The 21213-nt window shown below is 33.6% G+C and overlaps 4 protein-coding genes across 4 annotated transcripts; 1 reads left to right on the forward strand and 3 right to left on the reverse strand.

Annotated features, from left to right (window-relative positions):
* The first annotated feature begins 339 nt into the window (after window positions 1–339).
* Window positions 340–3212, forward strand: AXR4 (alpha/beta-Hydrolases superfamily protein). Its single transcript, XM_028076772.2, has 2 exons — window positions 340–1652; window positions 2727–3212. Exons 1-2 carry the CDS (start codon window positions 471–473, stop codon window positions 2913–2915), a joined length of 1371 nt encoding a protein of 456 aa, XP_027932573.2. The 5' UTR covers window positions 340–470; the 3' UTR covers window positions 2916–3212.
* A 939-nt stretch (window positions 3213–4151) lies between these two features.
* LOC114188228 (Chaperone DnaJ-domain superfamily protein) lies at window positions 4152–6623 on the reverse strand. Its single transcript, XM_028076796.2, has 6 exons — window positions 6367–6623; window positions 6160–6284; window positions 5460–5539; window positions 5076–5159; window positions 4830–4938; window positions 4152–4635 (listed from the first exon to the last, which is right to left on the reverse strand). Exons 1-6 carry the CDS (start codon window positions 6568–6570, stop codon window positions 4494–4496), a joined length of 744 nt encoding a protein of 247 aa, XP_027932597.2. The 5' UTR covers window positions 6571–6623; the 3' UTR covers window positions 4152–4493.
* Window positions 6624–11506: 4883 nt separating this feature from the next.
* On the reverse strand, window positions 11507–13714 carry LOC114188227 (Tetratricopeptide repeat (TPR)-like superfamily protein). Its single transcript, XM_028076795.2, has one exon. It carries the CDS (start codon window positions 13622–13624, stop codon window positions 11657–11659), a length of 1968 nt encoding a protein of 655 aa, XP_027932596.2. The 5' UTR covers window positions 13625–13714; the 3' UTR covers window positions 11507–11656.
* Window positions 13715–14412: 698 nt separating this feature from the next.
* On the reverse strand, window positions 14413–20936 carry LOC114188276 (mannosylglycoprotein endo-beta-mannosidase-like). Its single transcript, XM_028076872.2, has 11 exons — window positions 20669–20936; window positions 20435–20573; window positions 19818–20045; window positions 19551–19609; window positions 19272–19320; window positions 18630–18860; window positions 17636–17805; window positions 17313–17517; window positions 15969–16637; window positions 15616–15843; window positions 14413–15391 (listed from the first exon to the last, which is right to left on the reverse strand). Exons 1-11 carry the CDS (start codon window positions 20815–20817, stop codon window positions 14609–14611), a joined length of 2910 nt encoding a protein of 969 aa, XP_027932673.1. The 5' UTR covers window positions 20818–20936; the 3' UTR covers window positions 14413–14608.
* Between the last annotated feature and the right edge of the window lie 277 nt (window positions 20937–21213).

Below are 21213 nucleotides of genomic sequence, written 5' to 3' on the forward strand. Positions count from 1 at the left end.
ATTTAAAATAGTCTTATTTTTTAGTGCTTATCGTGGATGGTACTATTTTTTTTAAATATTTAAAATGATTTTTATTTTCACAATTCATGTTTAATTTAGTAAACATGAATTGAAAAAAAATTAAATTAAACATGAAGATCATTTTAAATATTTGATAAAATTAAAATCATCTACAATAAATGCTAAAAAAATAAAACGAAAAATGTATTTAAAGAAAGAAGAAGTGAATGAATTTGAGAAAATAAATTTGAGAAAAAATGTAAAGAAAGAAGAAGTGAATGAATATTTCATTACGAGGGATCGAATTGAACTGAAAAATAGATTGAAAATATTCGTTTTTTTTTTAGAAAAAAAACCTCGGATTTCGAGAACCCCCACTACTACCCCATTAGCAACGCAATGATGCTGTCTCCATAACTATCACTCAAAGCTTGAAGGTGGTTTCAACTTTCAAGCTCGGAGCATCGACCATGGCTATCATCACAGAAGAACCAGAACCAGAGCCACAACAACAACCTCACAAACCAAAAACCAAACCCAAACCTCCGTCTTCTCCACCACCCCACAGCAACACCAACAACGGCAACAACAACCCCTTCTCTTTCTGGTTCTACTTCACTCTCTCCGTTTCCCTCTTCACTCTCATCTTTGTATTCACCTCTTCCCTTTCTCCCCGTGACCCCAAAGCCTGGTTCCTCACTCTCCCCACTTCCCTCCGCCACCACTACTCCAACGGCCGCACCATCAAGGTCCAGACGCACCCCAACGAAGCCCCCATCCAAGTATTCACCTTTCAAGAGGGTTCAACATCGTCCGAAAACGTAGTCATTGTGCATGGCCAGGGTCTCAGCTCATACTCCTACCGCCAACTCGCCAAATCTCTCGCCGCCAAGGGAGTGCACGTGACCGCCGTTGACCTCCCCGGACACGGCTTCTCCGACAAGTCCGTGGAGGTGTCCGTGGAGGGGGTCGACGGGGTTCTGGGGCGGTTTCAGTACGTGTACAGTGAGATTCAAGAGAAGGGTATCTTCTGGGCGTTTGATCAGATGGTGGAAACCGGTCAAATACCGTACGAGGAGATTCTAGCGCGTATGTCGAAGAGAAAAGTGAGAAAGCCCGTTGATTTGGGTCCACAAGAGATGGGAAAAGTGTTGGGGGAAGTCATCGATTCGATGGGGCTTGCACCTGTTCACTTAGTTCTGCACGATTCCGCGTTGGGGTTGAGTGCTGATTTTGTTTCTCAGAGAGCTGAGTTGGTGAGGAGCGTGACGCTTATCGATGCGGCGTCGTATGGGGCTTTTCCCCTTTGGGTGCTGGAGGTGCCTGTGGTGAGGGAAGTGGTGTTGGGGGTTTCTTTTGTGTATGCTAAGGTGGTGGGTTTGTGCTGTTCCAAGAGGGTTGGAGTGACGGATTCGGATGCGTTGAGGTTGTTTTTGAAGGAGAGGGATGCGAGGGGCGCGGTTGTGAATGTGGGGAAGAGGGTGAATTCAAGCTTTGACATGGCAGAGTGGGGTGAGGGATTGAAAGGTATGCCAATGCAGGTGCTGTGGTCTGCAACCTGGTCTAAGGAATGGAGTCAGGAAGGTGATAGGGTTGCCAATGCGCTTCCACAGGCCAGTTTTGTTACACATTCTGGAGGCCGCTGGGCTCAGGTGAGATCAAGATTTGTTTTTGCTTTGGTTTTTATGTTGTCATGAAGAGATTGTTTAGTAGGATTGAAATGGTTGATGGGATGAAATTTAGTAATTTAAGGATTCTAAATTTGTCATCTTCTCCCTACTTCTTAAGTTGCTTACTGATATTGTGATGCTTTCAGATGTAACTATGCTCTGATGCTATATTATCTTGATCTAAACTTTCTTGAAGCTGTATTTTGAATGAACTTTTTTATATATTCAAGTTGTCATAGAATATAGATGTTAACTTTTTAACCTCTTCTAGTACACCTAGTGATGAACTGGCTTGTGTTGTTTTTTGCATTGCCAGTTTTTGTGGGTTTTTCTGATCCTGGTGAAAATCATGCGGTTATGGTCTCTGTAGCAAGTCAAACTGAGTAGCTAAAGTAGTTCCCTTTTGTATGGTGTGTTACTGATGGCACAGGAAGAATTCATAAAGCTCGAGTTAACCAAAATGATTAGATGATGAACAATTTATTGTATTTTATATGATCATACATATGCTTAAATATTATGTGCATGTTTTTCTGCATCCTACTCTGGTGTGAAGCTTGAAACATATGCTCCAACTTAACTAGTTTGGCTTTACAATCCTTTTCTATATGATCTGGGTAGTGTTTACTGTTTTTAACTTTTGGAGGAGTTCTATATTCTTTTTCAGATATTTGTCTGTCATTGTAATTTGTGGGACTAATTTTCTAACGAATTTGTTTGCGGTATGTTACAATAGAAAAGTTTTCCAGCAACAAGCCCTGCCATTGTGTCTTAAAAAGCTTCCCTTAAATCCTCATAGACTAGTGAAGTGATGATTTCTAGTGTGTGAGGATGATTTTGGTGCATACTGGTGATTTATAATTAAAATATCGTATGAGAATTCACTAAAAACCTTTTTTTTTTTTCATTTGCCAACTGAATTGCTTAACTAACTAGTTGTTGTGAATATTTCTTTTCGATACTGTCATGTAACATAAATTTACCATCTTACCATGCAACAATGTCAATGTTCTTTCCTTTCGTTGTTGAAACTAATCCAATTTATTTTGATCTCAGGAGGATGCAGCAGTGGAGATAGCTGACAAAATTTCTCAGTTTGTGTTGTCATTACCAAAGTCTGTCAGAAAGGTTGAGGAAGAGTCCATCCCAGAACACATACAGAAGATGCTTGATGAAGCAAAAAGCAGTGGTCATGATCACCACCACCATCATAGTCATGGACATGATCACCATGATGAACTATGATGATACTCAAATCCATGGAGCCAATTATAGATGAACCTCATGGTGGGTGAAAGTGAACATTGGATTCACACTTGCAGATAATACTCTATTGCTGATACATTGTATTAGTCAAGAAGCTTAAGCTTGCACCATGAGTAGCCAAAGCCTACATGTTGTATTTTATTTATTTTTACTGTTTTACATTTTCAAAATCTTTTAGAGTGTCACTCGTAACAACAATTACATCGACCTATGCTCTACTTTGGAGCTACTTTTTGAGTTTTGGGTTTGGAAAGAATAGATTTTTATCAGTGAAAACCATGACTACCAAAACTGAACCTGAATGAATAGCATACCAGGTTAGGTCTTGGAAACTTTTATTCTGGTCATGAAAAAAAAAAGGGGCATTCTCTACTCTTTTGACTGGTAATGGACCTAAATATTTGAACAATATGATGAGTAATAATGATAAAGTATAAACTTTAGGAAAAGTTTATTCATCCATGTGATAACTTTATTGTGTATTGAGCTGGATGTGTGGCAGAAGACAATGCACTTATAAAAAGTCTTAAAATACTCCTCTCTCTCTCTCTCTTAATGGGTCTACAATTTTAGAACAGCTAATAAAGTTAATATTTTATTCCTTAACTTCGATATTTCCATAAATTAATTAATAATCAACAAATGTAAAAAGTGATAATCATTATCAATTCCAAAAGCAAAATAAATTAATTGGACAATATTGCAATTAAATTTGCCAATAAGGCTGAATTTCTATTTTTTTTATATCGCATCATATTGATTGATGATCCTGGTTAAAATGACCAGAGCTTTACTCTTAAAAAATTATATGTAATACAAGTAGACTAGAATCATGGTTATAAATTTAAAATGTATGCATTGTTTTGGATTTGTGGTATCGAAATGTTTACAATTGAAAGATGGTAAGTGCATGAATTCTTTTCAAAACCTTGTATAAGTTTCATTTGCACACCACAAGACGTTGTAACATATCGGTCAAATACGTAAAAAAATATGACCATAAGAAAAAAACTGAGTTATAAAATTTGTTAAACAATAATTAAATGATAAAAGTAAATTAAATTGATTAAATTAATTTAGCATTAAAAAAAAGAGATAAGATAAGGTAAGCAACATAATAATGAAAAATAAAAGATTATAAAAAGATGTAAAAACTAAAATAAGGACTAATCAAGTGCAATCTAAAAACTAGCTTCCAATCAATCTGTCAAATAAAAAAAAAAAAAACCTTTTCCAATTAATAAACTTGAACTTGTTTCTAATAATTTCTTTCATTCTACATTTTTTAACTATGACTCTGAGACTTTTAATCTGTCTACAGTTAGATAAACTAGTTTTTACACATGAACAATGGACATTTTGCATTGCAACTCTGTTATATATATATATGTTGTATCACACTCTATGTATCATATATTCTTCTAATATGTTTCAGACAAGGTTTAGCCTTCAACAAGAATCTAATATCCAGCCATTGTTAGGGTGTTGTAAAACCATGACCCACACTCAGTCTTATTGGTTGGGAACTGTATATGGACAGAATTACTACCCAAATTCTTAAAACCAATCGACATTTTGGCTTGAAGCTTTGGGTTTCCTCTGTGGTTTTTGATATCGGTTATTCTCAAACTTAGCTTTATTTATAAGTGAATACAGCAAGTCTGCCTCAGCTGATGTATCATAGGGTGCTTCAAGTATACTGCAACATCAACCAAATGGAAACAATAATTTAATGGAATATACCACAAAATTGCCACAGGAATTATGGCATTTCATATACTAAGGAAGAAGATAATGAAAAACAAGGCAAACTTGTATCCTTTTAATTTTCTGTGAGAAATAATACATCAATCAACAATATTACCAATAACTTTGGTGGATGATTAAGGTTACCTGTCAAGTAGCTCCTCCAAGAAAATTCTTTGTGATGGGGTTACGTAGTGTATGCAATTCCTAGGACATTGTCCAACAGCACATTGAACTTGGTAATCATCCCCGTGACCTTTATTGATGGTAGCAATGTAATTAGAACTATGAATAAAATGGTATTAACACAAATTTAAAACTGGGTGAGACATGTGTCATTCTTTGGTGTATGCCTTGCTCAAAATTATGTAACTAAATTTCAGGTAAGAAAACCTTGAGAAGATGCACGTGCTGTTCCAGTTGAAGAGGCATATGTAAAAGCATGAGGGGCTCTTTTCACACAGGAACTCGAACACGCTGCAGAAAATTTAAACTTGTAGGTGAAATGGAAAAGTAAATACATATTGATCTATTCCTAGTTTCCAAGAGTTGACAAAATGACAAAATCTCAGTCAAAAGTTAGAAATAAAGCCATCGTGACTCTATTCCTCTCTTCTACCCTTTCCTCATAATCCTAACTAAGACAACGTTTTAGCATAAAGCGGTCCAATATTTAGCTGCAAATTTGTAGAGTCATCACTGTTCTCCAGTATAAGAACCCAAGAACAACCCAAGAACAGAAGGGCACAAAGAAAAATTGAAGGGCATGTCCCCTACCTTTGCCGACACAAAGCAGCTGGTTAACAAAAAGATCAAAAGCTTCACACTCTGGCGTGTCGAAGGGATCCAAACATTCACTACAAACAAACGAAACTCCGAATGAAATACAGCACACAAGATGGTAACAGGTTTCCAAATTCAAAAACCGAAATGTTTAAGAAATGACCAAAAATTAGGTTTTTTTTACATATCAACGACAAATTTGCCCTGATATTGTGGAAAATATAACAAGTCAAAAATATATTATTGAGTAAGTCCTTCAGAGTCATGACGACTTTAATTTAATATGCAATGGAACAATAACCCAACAAACATTAAATGTTGTTAGGATATGTTTTAATTTATAACTCTAAAACATGTTAAGAGAGAACTCAAACAAAACATAAAGTGATATATATATATATATATATATATATATATATATATATATATATATATATATATATATATATATATATATATTAATTTTGTCTTATCTTTTGTAAAACTTTCAACAAACTTCTCACTCCGAAACTAAACATAGGTGGTTCAATAACGATGGATAGAACCATATATCCAACAAATCGTTAGGATAAATTCTAACGGAAGTGATCGTGACTCTTGAAAACATTGTAAATTTGAAGCTAAAGTGACTCATTTTCTAAATATTTTGACAAATTTGCTCCAGATAAAAAAAGACTCCAAAAATTATCAGTACCTTTCAATTAATTGTGACGGGGTGCAGTTGGACAGTATCCGGTAGGCTTCAATGACGCGGCGAATCATAGCATCAGAGTGTGTTGTATGAGAGTGTTTGGTGAGGTCTGGATGGAACTGCTTTACCTTTGAGAGGAAGAGAAAGTGAGAAAGAAAGATGAATGAGAGGTGAAATTGGGATGAGTGAAGGGAATAATGATGTTGGTACTTTGGCGCGAAAAGCAGCTTTCATATCGGCGGCGGAGCAGTGAGGGTTCAGTCCAAGCACGGCGTAAGCCGAAGCGGAGGTCAGAGGAACATCATCGTCTCTGCTACTGCAATTCGCTCTTCCCTTCTTCTTCACAAACCCTGGAAAATCGCCACTTCCAAAATACAGGGACGTAGGTATCGTTCTAAAGCTCGTGATGTTCATTTTCGGTACTCAGAACAACCAAACAACGGTTCCAATTGCACTTACTCTTTCTATTTTATTTTTCTTTTATTTATTAATTATTATAAATTAAACTTTGTGGACACAAGATGGCCATTGAGAAGTGTCGCTTTAAGCTATCCTTTATTTCAAACTAAATGAAGTGGAAATAGATTTTCTTGTTTTTGTAAAATGGCTTAATTAGTTTTTGGTCCATATATTTTTAGTTTTTATATTATTGTTGAATTCAAATTATTTCCTAAAAAATGTTCTTTTTCATAAACTTTGAGATCGTTTTTAATCATAATGACTCGACGATGATAAATATAGAGGTCGCAAAATGTTTAAAATGTTACATGACACATCTTGGCGCTTGTGTGGAGTGTAATTTTATCTTTTCTTAATTATGTTTTTATAATTTTATATTTTTTATATATGTGTTTTTATTCGACATTTACCATGTGTTCGTTTGAAGAGATTCAACAAACCAGCTGATTTAGAGTAAATATGAAGTTGATTTTGTGTTCCATAAAGATAATTTGCGATTGAATACAGTGATAGTGATGAATATGCGAGATAATACCAAAATTTCATCTTCTTAAAATGGTGAAGATTTGCATAAATTATTAAGCATTTTACTTTTATATCCCTGTTTTTACAATAATAAAGTTGATTCAAATTCATAATTGGTGATAAAAAAAATTAAATTTGTGATGATGAACAAACTGAGTTTCATATATATATAATTAATACAACACATGTATATATAATAATAATTATCACTAATAATATATATAATAATTAAAATAATGTTAAAAATATAATAATTAATATATTAGTACATCATAATTAATAATATGTAAAATAATTATTATTATTAAGTATTAATAATTATTAATTATATATAAACATATGTAATAATATTAATTAAAATATTAAAAAATTATATATATATATATATATATAATTAATATTATTACTATTAATTTGTGTATATAATAATTAAAATATTGTTAAATTTTAATATTTTTAAATTATTTAATAATTATTATTTTTATTTTTATCAAGAAGGGTATTTTAGTAAATTTTGATGTAATATCTATTAAATTTCATTTTAACGGGACGGGTAGGGTACAAGACAGACATTACTCCATACCCTATCTGCTGGATAAATATTTGTCTCATACCTGTACCCATATCTGCATAATTTTTTAATATCCACAGATATTCACGGTACCCGTGGGTAACAACAAAATAAAAAAAATATTTAACAACATATTTTAATTTTAAATTCAAATAAAATACAATACATAACATTCATAAATCTTAAACAAAGTCCAAATAATAGTGTTGAATGACAATTTACAAATAAATTATATTTTTTAAAAATTAATTGATAAAAAATAACTCATTCAAACTCAATATATTAATATTTTAATCATTTTTTTAATTTTAATTTAGATTAAAATATAGCGGATACGAGTATCCACGGGTACAGATACTATGATACCCGTACCTGCCTTGTTAACATGCAGATATTAAAAATACTCATATCCGTCATTCGCGGATATCCATTTACAATATTCATTTCCTACCAGTTGCAGGTTTTATCACGGATTGAGTACATTTTTTTTATATCCCTAATTAAGTTTATATGATTTATTGGAACTTGAGAGTTTTAATTAGATTTAAGTTTTTAAATATTAGTGAAATCATTAATAATTTAAAATTCACAATTTGTGTATGCTCTTTATAATCAGTGTTATATTTTGTGATGTGTTTAAGATTACAATTAAAAGAAGAATACGCTTGAGCTTTGTTTCTTCACCATATTCAAAGTGGGACACCTACTCCTATTCATTCAAAACGTCTTAATTTTGATACTTCATTTCATGCCATCTTGTCATGAACTTCACATTACCTTTACATCTAATTGTGCATGTCACTTGTATTTATATATTGGGTCTTACTTCTTCTACCCTAGCTCATATAGGATGATGTTTCCTTTCATATTTCTTTCCTTCCAATCCATCTCTTCTATTCTCCATACCATTTACAATAATTTCTATATTTTGTATGGTGTGAGTTTGGTGACCTTTTAAAAGTGGTGTAATTTATGAAAAGATTCACATGTTTTAACATGCGATGCTTGAAATTTAAAACACTCCCTAATTAGATAGAGTGGGACAGTTTCCTTCTTTTAAATACTGTAGTACCATTATCATTTCTTCTCTTAAATAATTTCAAAATAAAAAAGTAGAAAATTAGATAACTTATGAAAATGTATTGATAATAAATTTTATTGGTGGGAGGCATGTTAAAACTATTTTACTTTATCGTGAATCTTCTATACAGAAAAAAAAAATTATAAATGAAATATTTGGGTTGATTCATAATTATCAACCATTTATTTATGTATTTTATATGATCCTGCTTAAATATTATATGTGGGTTTTGTCTGGGGAACTAATTGAATTGTTACATACCAAATGAGGTGGACGTTACTTAGAAGAGTCAATCTGCTATAGAGTTTTATTATTGAAGATAACAAAAACATCTTTAAATACTCAAAGTTTCATATTTAAAGCAAGTTTTCCAAAAACTGCTAGAATTTTATCATAAACCGCTCTCTGAGTCACATAGATAAGTGAAAAGGTCGGAAAGAAAACATTGTTTTAAGAGAAATGATGTTCGATTGTACTGATGCAAAAGAATAATATACCATTCAAAACAAAGACAATAAGATTAAAAAAGAACTAGATTGTCTGGTCTATCTCCAAATAGATATGTGAGAATCAGAGTTTAATGTTTTTTAACATCGGAACAAACAATTTACCTGTGTCTTCTTTTTCCTGTCAAGTGATAAATTATATGAAGGATGTGCTGTTAATTTTGTTTATCCACGTGGTCTATAATTAAAATATTGGATTACATCTAGAATTTTTATTTTCATTTGTCAATATCAATATTCTAAGATAAACTAAGAGTACGGTTTCACTTCCAACCGATATTAAATAATATATATATATATATATATATATATATATATATATATATATATATATATATATTAAATCGTAATACCTCAATTATACAAGTGTATAGATGTGAAATAGGAAGATAGTGTGAAAGTAGGAGATATGATTGGAACTTAATAAATATGTTATGAATTTTGCTTGAAGATACAATAAATAGAAGCTAAAAATTTTTTACGGGTTATTTTATATTTTGTCCACTCATACTATTTAATTATTTTTCCATATTACATAAATTTACAACTTTATCATGCAATGCCAATGTTCTTTCCTTTTCCTTTTGTTATTGAAACTATTCGAATTTGTTTTGATTTCATGAGGATGCAGCACCAGAGATAGCTGACAAAATTTCTTAGTTTGTGTTATAATTAACAAAGTTCGTTAGTAAAGGTGTGGTGAGAGTGAATAGAACGAGGTAGTTTGACACCAATACTACCGTTTGACATTCATATAAATTAATATTTTATTTAAATAATAATATTTTATTAAAAAAATTTAATATCAAATGATAATTATTTGAAAATGGTGATGTGAAAGTAATTTTTTTTGAGTGAATATTGGATTCACACTAACAAACTATGAAGTTCGTACACTAATACGAATCGTACATTCGCATTAAGAAATAATAGAAATTGGATGTCATTTTTTGCAATTAATATAAATAATTACAAAGACAACTTATATGCACAATTAAAATTTATTTGTCGGTTATAGTTTTTTTAAAATGTGTTTTTGAAACTTTCACAAAAATCTTTATTATGAAAGAAGGACAACATGACATCTTTATCAAAAATGTTATTTATAAGGAAATTTTATAATTTCAAATCTATGTCTATTTTCGTTTGTCATATAAACATGTATATATCTTCCTATTCTACTTGTGTTATATTACTGGTAATATAATATACAAAGACCTTACAATTCAACTATATGTGTACTTTTTTAAGTTTTGTTTGCAATTTTTCAATAATGGATATTTTTTCATAAAATACTAAATTTTTAAAGAAATGAAACCCTTGGAATGATGATTCCAATAAACAACATGGTAATCAAATAAATTTATTTCTACAATATTGTATGTCATAATTACATATATTATGATAACAACAACATTTTTTATTCATATGCATCAAATTCTTCAACGGTAGATTTATCATTTACAAATTTACAAATTTATTCTAGTGGTTGGAGTTTCATAATAATAACATATAAAATACAACTTTCAAATTTGATAAAACGAGAATTAATTTCTCAAAAACAAATAGGTAATACACATATTCTGAATTATTTATTTACTTCCATTATACCAAACAAAATTTGTATACTTTTATTTTTCTTTCATTATTAGAATACAACAAAATTCATTATCAATTTATACTCTTTGTCTAATCAAAATATATGCATCAATGTTATTACTTTTTATTCAATATATTATACTACTATAAACTTTTAATGTGTCATAAGTTAATCACAATATTAAATTCTTATTTATAATTTTTTTAAAATTCAACAAATCATGAACCATGGTATACAAAAATTTAAGAGACTCCTTAAAAAATAAATTATAATTTTTATTATTACATCTACATAAACACAATTACTACATATTATTTCTATTATTTACATATATATTAATCAAAATATCTACCTAAATGGTACGGAAGATGAAACAAGTCATTAACATCAATATTTAATTAGTTAATATTTTTAATTAATACTCTCTTTCTTACTGTATACATGTAAGTAAAAATATATTTAATTTTGTTAATGAATATAAATTTATTTTACATATCAACTTAACTAATTTATAAATATTAATAATTTATATTATAATATAAATATTAAAAAGTGCGTACAGATAGTACCTGTGTTTCTCTACGAGTAATTATTTTTAAACACCAAGCTTGTAACAGCCAATGATCAATTTAATTAAACAGTGAATTGCAACCTCAAACATGACATCCCTGATCCACAAAAATCCAAACAAAGTTCTGACTAAACTCAATAACAGGGTTCTCACTTGCAAATGAACCATTAGTATATATGTATGCTGACTAATCCATTTTATCCTGATCCAAGTAATAGAGAATACACCTTTTATCAGGAACATAACCTTCATCTTTCAGGTGTTCCAATAACACAGACAAGAGCCAGAATATAACATCAGCTTGTGGATGCATTTTATCCCCTGCTACGAAGCTATTCACTTTCTTTTCAATTTCAATCCAACTAATACCCACTTCTTTTGCTACGCCCATCTCTTTCATTCTCTTAATGGCACCTGCTCTCTCTTTCCATTTCCCTTCACTAGAATAAATGTTGGCCATCAACACATAAGGAGCTGGGCTATCTGGTGTAGCCAAGAATAGTTGATCAGCAGCATATTTACCCATTTCAGAATCACCATGTATGCCACAAGCACCAAGCAATGCTTGCCAAACCAGAACACCAGGATTCTCAGGCAACCCCTCAATAAATCTTTTAGCTTCCTCAAGAAATCCAGCCCTCCCCAACATGTCAACAACACAGGCGTAATGTTCGGACCGTGGACTTAACCCATGATCTCTAGTCATAGATTCCAGAAACTCCATGCCCTTCTCAACTAAACCTGCATGACTGCATGCATGAAGCAATGACAAAAATGTAACATCTGTTGGTGCTATTCCCTCCTCTCTCATAGCATCGTAAAATTGAAGCGCTCTGAAACCATCCCCATAGCGAGCATAAGCTGCAATCACAGAGTTCCATGAAACTGAATTCTTTTGAGTCATCTCACCAAAGACTTGCAGTGAGTCGTACAAATCTCCACACTTGGAGTACATGTTTATGAGTCCGTTACTAACAAACAGATTTTGACTGAAGCTTTTCTTTATGATTAAAGAGTGAATCTGTTTACCGAAAGCCAAAGAAGTACCAAGAACAAATACCCCGAGAATGGCAGAAACCATGTTGGGGTCAACTTCAATTCCCAATTTCACCATTCTCATAAATATCTTGATAGCTTCCTCCTCAAGTCCATTTTGCGTAAAAGCTATAAGTATTACAGTCAAGGAAACCTCGTCAAGTTCCTCAGCAAACTCAAAAATCTGCCATGCTGCTTCCAAACTCCCACACTTTGAATACAAATCCATCAAAGCACTTTCAATGCATAAATCCGACTGCATTCCCAATTTCCATAACATACCATGTATTTTACGGCCATCCGATAATGCTTGTAATCCTGAACAAGCCATGAGCACACTCAAATATGTCAAAGAGTTAGGACTGACTGACCCGCAACGCATTTGGTTGAACAATCTCAAGCCATCCTCATAAAGTTCATTTTTTGCGAGGCCAGATATCACTGCCGTCCATGTTATAACATTCCTCTCAAGCATTTCATGAAAAACCTGCTTACCTTCACTAAAACACCCACATTTAAAATATGATGTTATAAGTGCATTCCCCACTGTAACTTCCCTCTCAAACCCACCAACAAAAACCAAACCATGGACCATTTTGGTCGCACCAGAGAACTCCAGTCCATCACAAGCTGACAACATTGTGGTCAGTGTTGCTTTGTCAAATCGACAACACACTGTCCTTGACTCACTCATTTGCTTAAAGAACCTAAAACCCGTGTCAAGATCCCTGTTTCTTAAAAACCCAGAAACCATTGTATTCCATGACACGGTATCTTTCACAGGCATATGATCAAACAACTTAACGGCGTCCTGCAGTTGACCGCATTTCGTATACATCGAAAGGAGAGAGTTCCAAACAAAAAGGGCATTGCGGAGGGAGCTATCAGAATCGTAAAATGGAGGTTGCTTGATGATACGAGCATGGATGGAAGAACCGAGATTAAGGTTTCCATCTCCGCCGCAAACCGAGAGAAGAGAGCTCAAGTGTGTATGGTCGAGGACAGATTTTGAGGTTGTAAGAAATGGGTTTTGAAAAGTTGGTGCCTTTATGGTGAAGGGTATATTCAGAGAATCCAGCCATGAAGGGACGTGAGCGCTGAAGTTCCATCTGGATTTCATCCATGAAAGGGGAAACAGATACTGATGGGCGCGCCGAAGATACTATTTCGAAAAAAAAAAATGGTAAATAATGAGACAAATAAGATGAAAATATAATTGAAAAAAAATGAATGTGTAGATATATCATGTATTTTTTATTTGTCTACCAAAATTAAGATTTTTTTAGTTAACCCATTTAAAAAAAAACCTAAACCTTTGTGTAAATATTGTTTATTATAATGAACCGGTTCACTTTTTGTATTAAGAATTCAAGATAAAACTGTGTTGTTCATGTTGAAAAATTGCTCAGAATTCAATTTTTAGAAAATCAAATTTCGGGGGATTTTTTATATATCTTTTCATTAATTCTTGAAAAAAAAATGAAAAACTTCACTGAAATTCAACTTTCCTGGATCTGAATTTTGAGTAGATTTTCAACTGTGAACGATCAATTCTGAGCGAGTTTTTCGACGTTGCACAACTGATTATTTTTCCTCAATTGAAAATTTGGCTTCCAGAAATACCGTAAATCCTAGAAAAGTAGTAAAATGAAATTATTTCACTCTTCATTGTTTTCCAGAAGAAATTTAAGAAAGTCAAAAGTTCACAAGGGAAAGAGCGTGAAGTATTAAAAATGAAGGTGTCCGCAAAATCTAAAATTATTTCCATTATCATGTTTGTAAAAGAAAATGTTGTCACTAAGTTTATGTCTGCATTGAAATTGTGGAAATGATGGAAAGAATAAATGAATATCATGAATTAGATGGAGGCAAAAAGGTAAAGTGGATTTCTTGTCAAAATTTAAGAACTTGCAACTAAAAGTAATGACTCGTGCATTGTTCTCTTTCATTTTTGTTGCAGAGGTTTACCATTGGATATATTAGCCTTGTAAGGTATAGTAAACCAACAAATAAAATTGAAAATCATGAAGGTCTCTTTCTGATGCATTTATTAATGGCAAGATACACCAGAACAGCAACAATCCCTGATAATTTCAGGTGATTGTTATACAACTTCATAAATGAGTTCACCTCCATTGTAATTCCAGCCATGAAGAATTACTTGAGGAGTGACACCCTGAGGAACCTCAAAAGATATATTTATAGGCATGGTCTCTCCTGGGACCAGTGAAAAATAGTTATCAGAGTAATGAACAGGAAGAATTCTTGTGTCTTCCCCTTCCTTGTAGTCCTTCTTATGAACAGAAATTTGAAGAAAGAAAGCAACGCCTACATCAGATCCCTTTATCTCTGTAACTTTCAGACCATCACTTTTCCCAGAAAAACATTCGTGTATCCCCTTAAACAAAACAGTTTCATGTTCTTTTCCAACACTACAATGCGGAGTTTCCAGTGATTGTGTGCCACAAAAACCATCACTTGGCTTAACTGTTGAGCTTCTTGACTCTGGTATTTCAGATGAGTTTGTCACATGCATTTGAATATTATAAACGGATTCTTCAATTGAAACCTTCGATGTTATCTTGAGAGGTATTTTCTTCTCCCTGTATGGCTCCAATAACTTGTAATCTCCACCAGAAAGATGCAACCAGTAAAAGTTTCTGGATATAACACTTTTATCTGACATGTTATAGAATTTGAGAAGAAGAAAGTAGACAGGCTTTGGATCTTTTGACTTTGGATACTTCATCTCAACAATAGGTGCTACTTTTTTTGGCAGCAAAGAGAGATTTTCGTTAAGGCTGTAGTACGGGCGTGTTCCTTCAAGATCCCACACGGAAGTTTCAATGGCAACATTAGACAACTTTTCTGATGTAGTATTAACAACCTGTTTTGGGGAGGAAGATAAAGAAAATACACAGCCTTTAAAGAGTTACTTTTTCATTAGTGAATCATGCATAAATCGAAAAGAAACTTGTAAATCAAACAATTTTCCACATTTTCGTTATCCTTCAAATCTTTTTAACTGGCCACTTTTGTCTTCCAATATCAATTATTAAATCGGTAAAGCAACATCTCTAGTTTTGTGACCAACTTCATTTCAATACTTACCTCTATCAAATATGTAGCAAGATTAAGCTGTACATGAATTGGTTCTGCAGCACACCGACAACCATAGAAACCTGCTGTTTGATCAAGTAGATGGTCGTAAAATTGACCTCTCAGACCAGTCCAAGGATTTTGTGTCTTCCATATCAATACACCTGTATATTTGCTCCACATGCGAGAAGTCCATCCCTCAAGAAGAGCTCTGTATTGAATGTAGTTAACAAGTTGAGCCTGAGGAGATTATAGCATCTAAATTAAACATCAATTCAACAAAAAAAAAAAGATCAAGAGAAATAGGATGATGAAATATTCATCACTAATGGCCAACAAGATGAAGGTTTCTACTCTCTTCTTACCTTCAAACAAAAATCATCAAGATCTTTTGCATCACCATAAAGTTGAATCTGATCATGAACCTTGGTTGGTTTTGAATAAGGAATATATTTATGGTATTCCCATATGGCATTTGGAACTTCTTCAACATAACCATTGGAAAGTTTCTTAAACAATGGTATCTGCCAACCTTCCGGAGGCATTGTTGCTCGTATGGTAGCTGCAACTGGCATTCCCACAGAACCAACCTCTGGATTGAACCCATAGTTATAGTAGTCATCCTTGAAGAAATTTTCAGGATTTTGAATTTCATAAGGACCATCAGTGAAGTCCCCCATCCCATTAGCAAATCCATCCCACATTGAACCTTGTATGTAAATCCGTGTGCCATCAAGGTACTGACTAGGATCTGACGGTGTCGGGAACAAGTCTCCTACAGGTTTGCTGCTTTCATCCTTACTTTCAAAATAAGGATGAAGCCTTAGATCATATTTTAGAGCAGCGTTTATATCAGCTGGTGGAATTTGCTCATTTCCCCCCACCCATAAGGCAAGACTAGGATGATTTCTTAGAAGCTTAACTGTGTCTCGTGCACAAAACAAGAAAAGGTCATGGTCCAGAGGACCATCTGGATTAGATACTGGGTCACCACGTCCATCAACATCCCCAGTAATCCAAAACTCTTGCCACACCTACAAAACTCAGCCAGCAACTAGATAAATTTTTGCCGATCAAAAAAAAAACTAGATAAATTTTCTAAACCAACACACTGATGTAGTATAAACATAAAAAACACAAGATATTGGACAGGACCAAGGATTATATGGTAAAACTTTGTCTAAGCTTCAAACCAGATAAATCATCAGTGACCATCTGGTCTAGCTGCAGCAGGAGTAACACTTAAAAGTCACTTTTCAGAAACACGATCTGGGTATCCCCAGCATCATAATCACCATATAGCAACCATTCACTTAAAATCACTATCAAGAAACCCAGACAAAATAATGGGTTTTAGAAAAAGAAGATTAGAATCAAATCTCCACTTAAACAACATAAGACTAAAAAATTAGAGGAATAATAAAATGTATTAAATAACCAGGTGAACTATAAAACCAGCCCTTAGCAGGGTGTTTGAGTCACTCAACTCACTGCTATATCCACACAAAAGTACCCAGAAATGAGAGAAGATGACAAACCATGCATGCATGCATGTTACTCAGCTGTGCATAGTCACATTGAGGGGATTCTATCAAATTAATGTAAACCATTTCTTTCTACCCTTCTAAAGGGACCTTGCAATTTCGATGTTAACTTGTTGGCATTCATATATAAGCAAAAATAAGGATCTGGTAGCAGTTTTAACTTACCAGAAGGCCATAATAATCACAGTAATAATAAAACTCGGGTCTTTCAGCCAGCCCACCTCCCCAGCATCTAATCATGTTAAAATTCATATCCGCATGGAATTTAATATCTGTACTATACCGCTTCTTTGATAACCGCAATAGTCCATCAGACAATATCCAGTTACCCCCTCGAATAAAAATTGGTTCTCCATTGACTTTGAACAATCTATAATATTCAATGCACACAACAAAACATATACAGAAACAATTTAAAAATTGAATCAATTTTACCAAGTACAAGGTTAGATAAAATAACATTGACTAAATTTGAGAAATCAACTTACCTTCCACCAGTAGCATCATCGATATGGCTCTCAATTTTGCGGAATCCAAAGTGATGGCTCCAAGAATCAGATTCACCAAATCCTTTAACATCAATGCTAATAACAACATTATACAAAGATTGCTTTCCCATTCCATTCGGCCACCATAAATAGGGCTTGGAGAAGATAAGCTGTTAATTTGCATCATTAGCACTTGAAAAGAAACGATAAAACTAAAGCCCCAACTTGTGCAAAATAACAGGCTCAGTAGTAAGAGATACTTGAAAATACTATCTATTTAGGCTTCATGTGTGCAATGCCAAAAAAAGAAATAGCGTTGTCCCTATGATCACTTGGGTTGGTTTAAATTTTTCTATATGTTTTATTGTTATATCTATCCAGGATTGCATATGTTCAATGTAAAAAAGGGGGCAGGGGTTTCCCTATGATAACTTGGCTACTTTGTGATCAGTTGGCTTATCTAAATATTTTGCCATCAGCTTTGTTACTCCAGATCATACACATCAAGCATAAACAATAAAGAAAGACGTCAAGTAATAACTTACAAATTATGGATGCCAATGTCTTGACAATTTCTAATATATATTCATCAATTTATCCAATCATATCTGAGCCTTTGTTCCTTTGATAGGTAAGGAAATATACGAGATCCATTTAACCTAATCACAATTAGCAGTGTAGTAAAGATTGTCTGGTTACATTACAAGCTCAAGAAATGACAATCCACTTCAGTTATAATAACAGTAAATTAGAGTTATCTAAAAGTTAGACAAACTTATATACCACAAACACATGACGTAAGCCATATACATAAACGTATACCAACGATGTCTAAGAACCAAAAGAATAGGGTGTGAAATTTGAACAAATTTCTTAAAATAACCAAATTCATCGATAAAGGTGTCTTGAATTAATAATTAAGTTCTTCAAATGTACTACAGGTGTAGGCACAATGAAACAAACTTTGTCACAAATAATGAATACAATCACTGACCTCAGGAAATGTATATTGCACCCGTGAGTTTGCAGGTATCGAAAGATTTTGAGATTGAAGATGCTCTACCAAGAAAATGCTATCCTCAGGTTCTATTGTCACTTGGACACTCAGAGAACACTCAGCAGTCCAGGAGCTTCTGTTTTGCAATTCAATCGTTGTATGTAGATATGCCTTCTTATAGTCATCAGAAAATGTTGAAACCAAGTGCGGATCAATTATTTTTACTGGCTGCACCAAACAGACATTGAAATTATCCCACCAAGGAACAACTAGAAGCACCATTGTCTATGAAAGAAAGGCAATCAAAACTTTAGAATATTTAATCGGGTTTGTTTATTTATGGACTGCACTAAAAGCTAAATCGAGCATAGTAATTCTATGCCTCCGCAATTTCCTGGTTTAGTTTTCCAAACATCTCGAGGACTCCCCAGATAATATTTCATGAAGCCAGCGTATGATTGGGCTTGATGTTCATCAATATTTACTATGAACTAGTTACAGAAAAAATGCAATAAACACATAAGAGTCGCGAAGGGAAATGAAAGGCCTCTGAAATTGGTCTCAGTGACAAATCCTAAATTGATTAAAAAACCAATAGTGCAGACTTCGGCATGTACTTAAATAATTAATGCTACTCACCCCAGTAACAGAAATAGAAACCTCATCCCATATTCCAGTATTCCTATCTCTGCAATCATATTAAAAACTCGCATTAGTCACAGATGCACTTTGCTTTACATGGCTTCTCTTATTTCCAACTCTCCGAATTTCTAATTCAATATCTAATCCCAAGAATGCTGTAGAAAAAGAATTACATGTTTTAGTTCAAAAAACAAAGAAAAAGTAAATATATTATATTTGGATCAAAAAGCCAACGACCACACATCAATACATCTATACAAGTATTAGCAATGTCACCTTATAGGAGCCATCCAATCCCAACCTTCAACATATTGTGTGGCCACATCCTTTCCTATCTACAAAATAACCCGGAACAAAATTAATTAGATAAATCCAGTACGCAAAAACAAGCACTGTTCCTCTTCCTCTTTCACTGTAGTCCTAATTGATTCCAGAAATTAGGAAACACTTGAAATTGATATCTAAAGGTTACATGTAACAGGAAGGTTGAGTAGTTGAAAAGAATAAAACTAATTGATGAGAAGTATGAATTTAATTTCCAACCTCGTGATCACCACCTTGTCCCCCCTGGGGAGGAATTCTCCCAGGATGATCTGGAGGATGAACAAGAACAGCAAGCAGGTTTGTGCCATCAGCATGAACAATATCGGTGACATCAATGGAATGCCTCCGAAACATCCCTTTTGGTAGAATGATTTCGTGGCCATTCAAATACACATCAGCAGAGTAATTGATTCCACGGAAGTTAAGATCACAGTGTTCATTGCTTGACTGCAAATGCAAAAGGATAAAGTAATTAGTGATGCCCCCTTCCATCAAAATAAGAAACCACCATCGTATATTCAAAAGAAGATTACTGTTAAGATCCCAAAATGGTTTTAAAAATGGACTCTCCACAACTGCAAATTCAAGCCACATCTATCAACAAACTTTAGAGATATCCCAGATCATAACTAGACCACAACTGTGAGTCTGTGACTAACCAAACTTTAAAACCTTACACACTGTATACTGGTCTACTATAGGAAAACTAATCTCACAAACTTGAAAACACAAAATATCAGCATAAGCCAAAAAAAGGAGTATGAAATTAAAGTCAAAGGGTACCACTTGAAAATCCAAATCTGTAAAATGTACAAGAGAACAATCACAACACGTACAAGTTTGCAGTCAAAGGTTGTAAAGAACCAGAAGGTGTAATAATCTCTTCCTGAATCAGCAATGTCAATGATATGTTCATTTTGCAGTCCGTAAAAAGGATCGGGCACAACTTTGTTCTTCACCAAGGTAGCCAGAACACTGTTATCATGTTATGTCACATTGTGTGGAATCAAGTCAACATTGTAAGAAAGTAAAACAACGTAAATGGAGATTAAAAAAAAAATTGTGATTACGTTGCTGGAACGAGAGCTTCCATCCATGGTGAAGTGGGGCCAGTTGGAGGATGAGTAGTGGTGAGCTGGGTTCCGGTGAATTGCACCTCAGTGGACCTTGCTGCGAACCACCCTGAATCTAGCGTTCTCTTACGGTGTTGCTCCGCCATCACCGAAACCTTGGATCGGCGGAGAGGCTTCTTCTTCTTCTTCACTGCTCTTGTTCAAGCGCACGCAAACAAGAAAGGAAGAGAAAAACACTGGTTTTATCTTTGCGTTAGACACGTGGATTTTGCTCCTTCTATGTGATGATTTATGTTAAATTGTCTTTTTCCGAAATTTGAGTTGAAAGGAGAAAAATATATACTTTGAATTAAAGGGACCGGATAAAGTACCCCCAATATTAGGTTACCCATGGATCGTGACTATTACTAAAGGTGTGATTTACCCCCAATATTAGGTTACCTATGGATCGTGACTATTAGTAAATATGTGATTTTCGGAAGGAAGAATTATTAGGAGAGAGATAAAGAGATAGGAAGCATAGGACAATTATAGTATTGTTT

Source organism: Vigna unguiculata, chromosome 6 (assembly GCF_037176805.1).
Source record: "Vigna unguiculata cultivar grain cowpea cultivar isolate G323 ecotype 2 chromosome 6, ASM3717680v1, whole genome shotgun sequence".
NCBI lineage: Eukaryota > Viridiplantae > Streptophyta > Magnoliopsida > Fabales > Fabaceae > Vigna > Vigna unguiculata.

Coding starts and splice junctions, on each gene's coding strand:
- LOC114188228 (XM_028076796.2), bottom strand. CDS start 6,570: ATGAACATCACGAGCTTTAGAACGATACCTACGTCCCTGTATTTTGGA. Junction 6,285..6,366: donor AAGCTGCTTTTCGCGCCAAA/GTACCAACATCA, acceptor TTCCTCTCAAAG/GTAAAGCAGTTCCATCCAGA. Junction 5,160..5,459: donor GCTGCTTTGTGTCGGCAAAG/GTAGGGGACATG, acceptor AATTTTCTGCAG/CGTGTTCGAGTTCCTGTGTG.
- AXR4 (XM_028076772.2), top strand. CDS start 471: ATGGCTATCATCACAGAAGAACCAGAACCAGAGCCACAACAACAACCT. Junction 1,653..2,726: donor CTGGAGGCCGCTGGGCTCAG/GTGAGATCAAGA, acceptor TTTTGATCTCAG/GAGGATGCAGCAGTGGAGAT.
- LOC114188276 (XM_028076872.2), bottom strand. CDS start 20,817: ATGGCGGAGCAACACCGTAAGAGAACGCTAGATTCAGGGTGGTTCGCA. Junction 17,806..18,629: donor TGCAATATACATTTCCTGAG/GTCAGTGATTGT, acceptor GCAAATTAACAG/CTTATCTTCTCCAAGCCCTA. Junction 15,392..15,615: donor TTGCTACATATTTGATAGAG/GTAAGTATTGAA, acceptor TCCCCAAAACAG/GTTGTTAATACTACATCAGA.
- LOC114188227 (XM_028076795.2), bottom strand. CDS start 13,624: ATGAAATCCAGATGGAACTTCAGCGCTCACGTCCCTTCATGGCTGGAT.